Source organism: Octopus bimaculoides, chromosome 11 (genome assembly GCF_001194135.2).
Source record: "Octopus bimaculoides isolate UCB-OBI-ISO-001 chromosome 11, ASM119413v2, whole genome shotgun sequence".
Taxonomy (NCBI): Eukaryota; Metazoa; Mollusca; class Cephalopoda; order Octopoda; family Octopodidae; genus Octopus; species Octopus bimaculoides.
The window spans coordinates 23,697,261-23,702,260 of record NC_068991.1 but is presented as its reverse complement, the minus strand read 5'-3'; the positions used below and the strand labels follow the sequence as shown (position 1 = coordinate 23,702,260).

The 5,000-nt window shown below is 36.2% G+C and overlaps 2 protein-coding genes across 7 annotated transcripts in view; both read right to left on the bottom strand.

Moving 5' to 3' along the window:
* LOC106867912 (uncharacterized) overlaps nt 1-5,000 on the bottom strand; it is a 93,398-nt gene that overhangs the window by 52,586 nt on the left and 35,812 nt on the right. For all 4 annotated transcript variants that reach the window (XM_014912982.2, XM_052971628.1, XM_014912981.2 and 1 more), the window contains exons 4-5: nt 4,554-4,616; nt 1,510-1,566 (exon numbers count right to left, since the gene is read on the bottom strand). In XM_014912982.2, the coding sequence (XP_014768468.1) occupies nt 1,510-1,566; nt 4,554-4,616 (120 nt within the window). The remainder of the gene's footprint in view (nt 1-1,509; nt 1,567-4,553; nt 4,617-5,000) is intronic.
* Nucleotides 769-5,000, bottom strand: part of LOC106871104 (endoplasmic reticulum lectin 1) — a 488,243-nt gene continuing 484,011 nt past the window's right edge. For all 3 annotated transcript variants that reach the window (XM_052971630.1, XM_052971631.1, XM_052971632.1), the window contains one exon: nt 769-942. In XM_052971630.1, the coding sequence (XP_052827590.1) occupies nt 784-942 (159 nt within the window). In that variant the 3' untranslated portion in view covers nt 769-783. The remainder of the gene's footprint in view (nt 943-5,000) is intronic.

The following is a 5,000-nucleotide window of genomic DNA, read 5'->3' as shown; positions in this document are numbered from 1 at the left end:
AAAAGAACTTCCGAAGGCATAATGTGGAGATGTCGAACTTGTAGGTGCCATCGAAGTTTGAGAAAAGATTCTTTTTTGTGGATTCCCACACATCACTGGCATGGCTCCTCATTTTAATCTATTACTGGGCTGAAATGGATTGTAAGCAGTCTGTAGTTATGAGAGAAGTTGGGATTGGATCAGAAGTAATAGTCAATTGGTATAACTACTTTCAGGACATTTGTGCCATGTGGTGCATTGATAATCCTGTCCAACTTGGTGGGCAGGATGTCATCATTGAGATAGATGAATCAAAGTTTATGCATCGCAAATATCACAGAAGTCATTATAAGCTGGGCAACTGGGTTCTTGGAATGATGCAACGTGGGACGCTAAGATGTGTGTTAGTTCTTGTCCAGGGATGAAGATTATAACCGATTGCTGGAAGGCATATAATGCTTTGCAAGGCCATTCAACAGTGAACCACAGTGCTCATTTTGTAGACCCCAATGATCCTACAGTCCACACGAACACAGTGGAAGAAGCTGGGAGTGGTTCTAACATGGTGTGGGCCTGCATGTCAGCCACAGGAACCAGAGAAATATTTTTATGTCAGGGAAGGATAAATTCAGCTACCTATGCTTCTATGTTATCAGATATTTTAGAGCCATCAATTGCTAAATTGCATCCAGGAGTGTCAAAAAACAGTGTTATCCTTCAACAGGACAATGCTCTATGTCATACAGCAAAGAATACTCATCAATGGTTTGAGACACAGGGTATTGTTCCCACACACTGTCCAGCTCAAAGTCCCAATCTAAATCCGATCGAACACTTATGGGGAACTCTTGGTGAAGCTATCAGGAACACAACAATTAAAAATAAAGAGCATTTGTACCAAAAGTTGAGAGAAGAATGGAGTAAAATTGCTCCTAGCACCTGTAAGAAACTAGTTGATTCAATGCCTAACCATATAAAAGCGGTAATTGATGCTAAAGCAGGGTCAATTAGATATTAAAACTAATGTATATTGTGAAATATACCATAATCTACCATGTGCATGAGGTTCATTAACATTGAGATAGCAGAACCCCAAAACATCCCAGGAATTTGGCATAAGGCCTATCCTTGAGAGAAAAGCCTGTGCTGATTTTCACACAAGTCTCAGAGCTCTTGAGCACTATTTGCGAAAATGCTAGGATGAAATCTCCAAAGAAACTGTTCGTGCCATTCACTCCCAATTTGTTCCCAGACTCTGGAAGATAGTCTCTGGAAAAGGTGGATGTATTGAAAGTTAAATATATGATCTTAATCTACCTTTTCTGAGCTTTATTTGAGCATATTTAAATTTGATATACTATTAGAATCAATATGACTACATTTCGTCTGATCACCCTGTGAGTGTGTATATGTATATGTGTGTGTATATATACACACACACAAACACTACATGCACACACATCTATACATACACACACACATATTGCCACACATCATGGACTGATAAAAAACATAAATACATATACGTACTTGAGGGTAATACTGAGATGAACCATAGAAATTTGATGATCCTGACTGGTGATCTGCCTGAAAATATAATGCGAATATAGGAACAATTAGTAATAAGCTTTCACTATATTAAAGAAAGCAAAAAAGGCTTTTTTAAATGATAATGTTTAACATGTTTGCGACAGGAATTTCTGTCAAAGACACATAGTTAAACAAAGTAATAAATCACCTTCCTCTTTCTGTCTTTTATTATTACTCCTACTGCCACCATCAACACGACTACTTTTCTGGTTTCACCAGTCCTCAATCAAATCGTCCAACCCATGCTAGCATGGAAAGCGGACGTTAAACGATGATGATGATGATGATGATGATGATGACATTCAATTCACCTTAAATTTCTTTGTCTCTTTCTCTCCCTCTCTTTTTCTTTCTCTCTCTCTGTCTGATGACGCCACCACCCTCACCATCTCTATGCCTAATGTTACTCTCACCCCCATCATGAGGAATAGTAGGAGTATCATGGAATAGTAAATGAGGGGGTCTAGGTGTGACACACTGAGACACAGAAATTAGTTTGTGCATTTATTATCTTAGATATATACATATATAATGTTCATATATATACATCATCATCATCGTTTAATGTCTGCTTTCCATGCTGGCATGGGTTGGACGGTTTGACTGGGGACTGGTGAGCCAGATGGCTGCACCAGGCTCCAATCTGATCTGGCAGAGTTTCTACAGTTAGATGCCCTTCCTAATGCCAACCACTCTGAGAGAGTAGTGGGTGCTTTTACGTGCCATCGGCACAAGGGCCAGTCAGGCGGTACTGGCAATGGCCATGCTCAAATGGTGTTTTTACATGTCACCTGCACAGGAGCCAGTCCAGCGGCACTGGCAGCGCCGTCACTCGAATATTGTTTTTCACGTACCACCGGCACAAGTGCCAGTAAGGCGACACTGGTAACAATTACGCTCGAATGGTGCTTTTTCACATGCCACCGGCACGAGGGCCAGTCAGTGGCCCTGGCAACAATCACACTTGGATGGTGCTCTTAGTGCTCCACTGGCACAGATGCCAGTCATGTGGTGCTGTCATCAAATTCGATTTCCATTTCACTTGCCTCAACAGGTCTTCGCAAGAAGAGTTAAGTGTCCAATGAAAGAAAGGTACACCTAAGTGGGTTGGTTACACCACTGGCATAGGCCATGGGTTATGGTCTCACTTGGTTTGCCGGGTCTTATATACATATACATACATATACATATATATATATACACATATATACACATAGATATATACATATATATATACACATACATATATATATACACACATACATATATATATCTACATATACACACATACATATATATATACCTATATACACATACATATATATATATACATATACGTCTATAGATATGGTTTGGGTCAAAATTTTTTTGTAAGATATCCATAAATTTCTTATAGATGAAATACAACCTGATAAATGTCTACATAATCATATTAACACTAATAAAATACCTAGGTTAAGAAATTATAATAATGGCCAAAAGAGTAGGAAAATTACTTTACATAACAAGATAGATAATATAACCCCAAATACTTGATAACCACAAACCCCCTTCATATTACAAATCTAAAAGAAAAAAATTCTATATGGTTTAACATCCCTTACAACTATTTAGTATCTACGAACATCTATAAGAAATTTATGAATATCTTACAAAAAAATTTCGACCCTAACCATAGATATTATAAAATCTTTTCTCAACACACAATCTGTATCTCATACTCTACTCTCCCCAATATAGGATCTATCATCAATAAGTTGAATAAAAAGAACATTGAACTAGCTAGGACCCTTGAAAATAAAAATTGTCTTAGTATTGATAGCAATACAAATAACTACCAGACAATTAATAACACCAATAATCATGTACATGTTAATGAACATAATACTTCAACTGTTAACATAGTTGATGAGATAAATCTTCCTAGCTCTAACAATATCAATTGCATATCCAGTAATACAACCAACAATATTGATATAACCAATTTAGATATTTGTACCAACAATCAACATAGTAATATATATATAGCTAATAATCCCCTTGATTGCAATTGTAGAATTAAGGCCTGCTGCCCAGTATCTGGCCGTTGTTTAGCCCGTAATGTGGTCTATAAATGTACAGTAGCTACTCCAACTAATAATTACATTTATGTTGGTTGCACAATCAATCTTAAACAGCGATTATACAATAATTTTTCTTCGTTTTGACTTAAACATAAGGCCAATAGCACATCATTATCTAATAAAATTTGGGAATTGAAGGAAAAGGCATCGATTTTAACATTAAATGGGAAATCATCAGGAGAGCACAACCCTATAGAAATAGTAGATACAGCTGTGGACTGTGCTCTATGGAAATTTATGAAATTTTTAAACTTAAGGATAATCCTAATCTAATTAACAGTAGATCTGACCTTAGGGTTCTATGTGTACATTGTTACTCTCGCACCTTTAAATATTTTAAAAAGTAAATCTTGCTAATAATATATTATTTTAATCCCTTTCGTTTCCCACACTATTAACTACTTTATTTGAGTTATAGCTTTAAAGTATAAATTTGGAATACATTTTAACATTTCCCAACCCACTGATAATATTCTTCCATTTCTCTAGCTAATTCTAAGTCTCTTCTACCATATTATCAATTCTGAAACCTTAGCTTTAATTGTCTTAGTTTAGTCCTGATTTTCTAACTGTATTCCTCCCCTTTTTTCCTTCTCCTTCCCCCCCCTTTCACCTTGATTTGTTTTTGGCCATATATACACACACACACACACACGTACATACATATATATACATACACTTACTTACACACATATATATACATATATACATTTACACACACATACGTACATAAACATACATATACTTACACATATATACACATCTATATCTGTATGTGGAGCTATATATATATATATATATATATATATATGTATCCACACGGGTTCACATAACCATAAATACAATGACACATATACATACATAAGAGTTGTGCTGAGAGGAACCTTGATTTGATGGTCTAGGCGGGTAACTTCCCTGTGATGGCTGGAAATATGATAAGAATATGGGTACAATTAGTAATAACCTTTCACTATATTTATATTAAAAAAAAAGACATAGAAATATTTATACAAAAACATGCAATCATTTATATATACCATTTTCCTCTCTCACTCTCCTTATACACATTCACACACACACATATATATATCATCATCCTTTAACATCTGTTTTCCATGCTGGCATGTTTTGGATGGTTTGACTGGAGCTAGCAAGTTGCAGAGCTGCACCAGGTTCCAGTCCAATTGGGCTTGGTTTCTATGGCTGGATGCCCTTCCAAATGCCAACCACTTTACAGTGTGTGCTGGGTCTTTTAAAGTGGCACCCTTTTTTGCTATTATGTGGCACTGGCATGAGTGCCTTGTACAT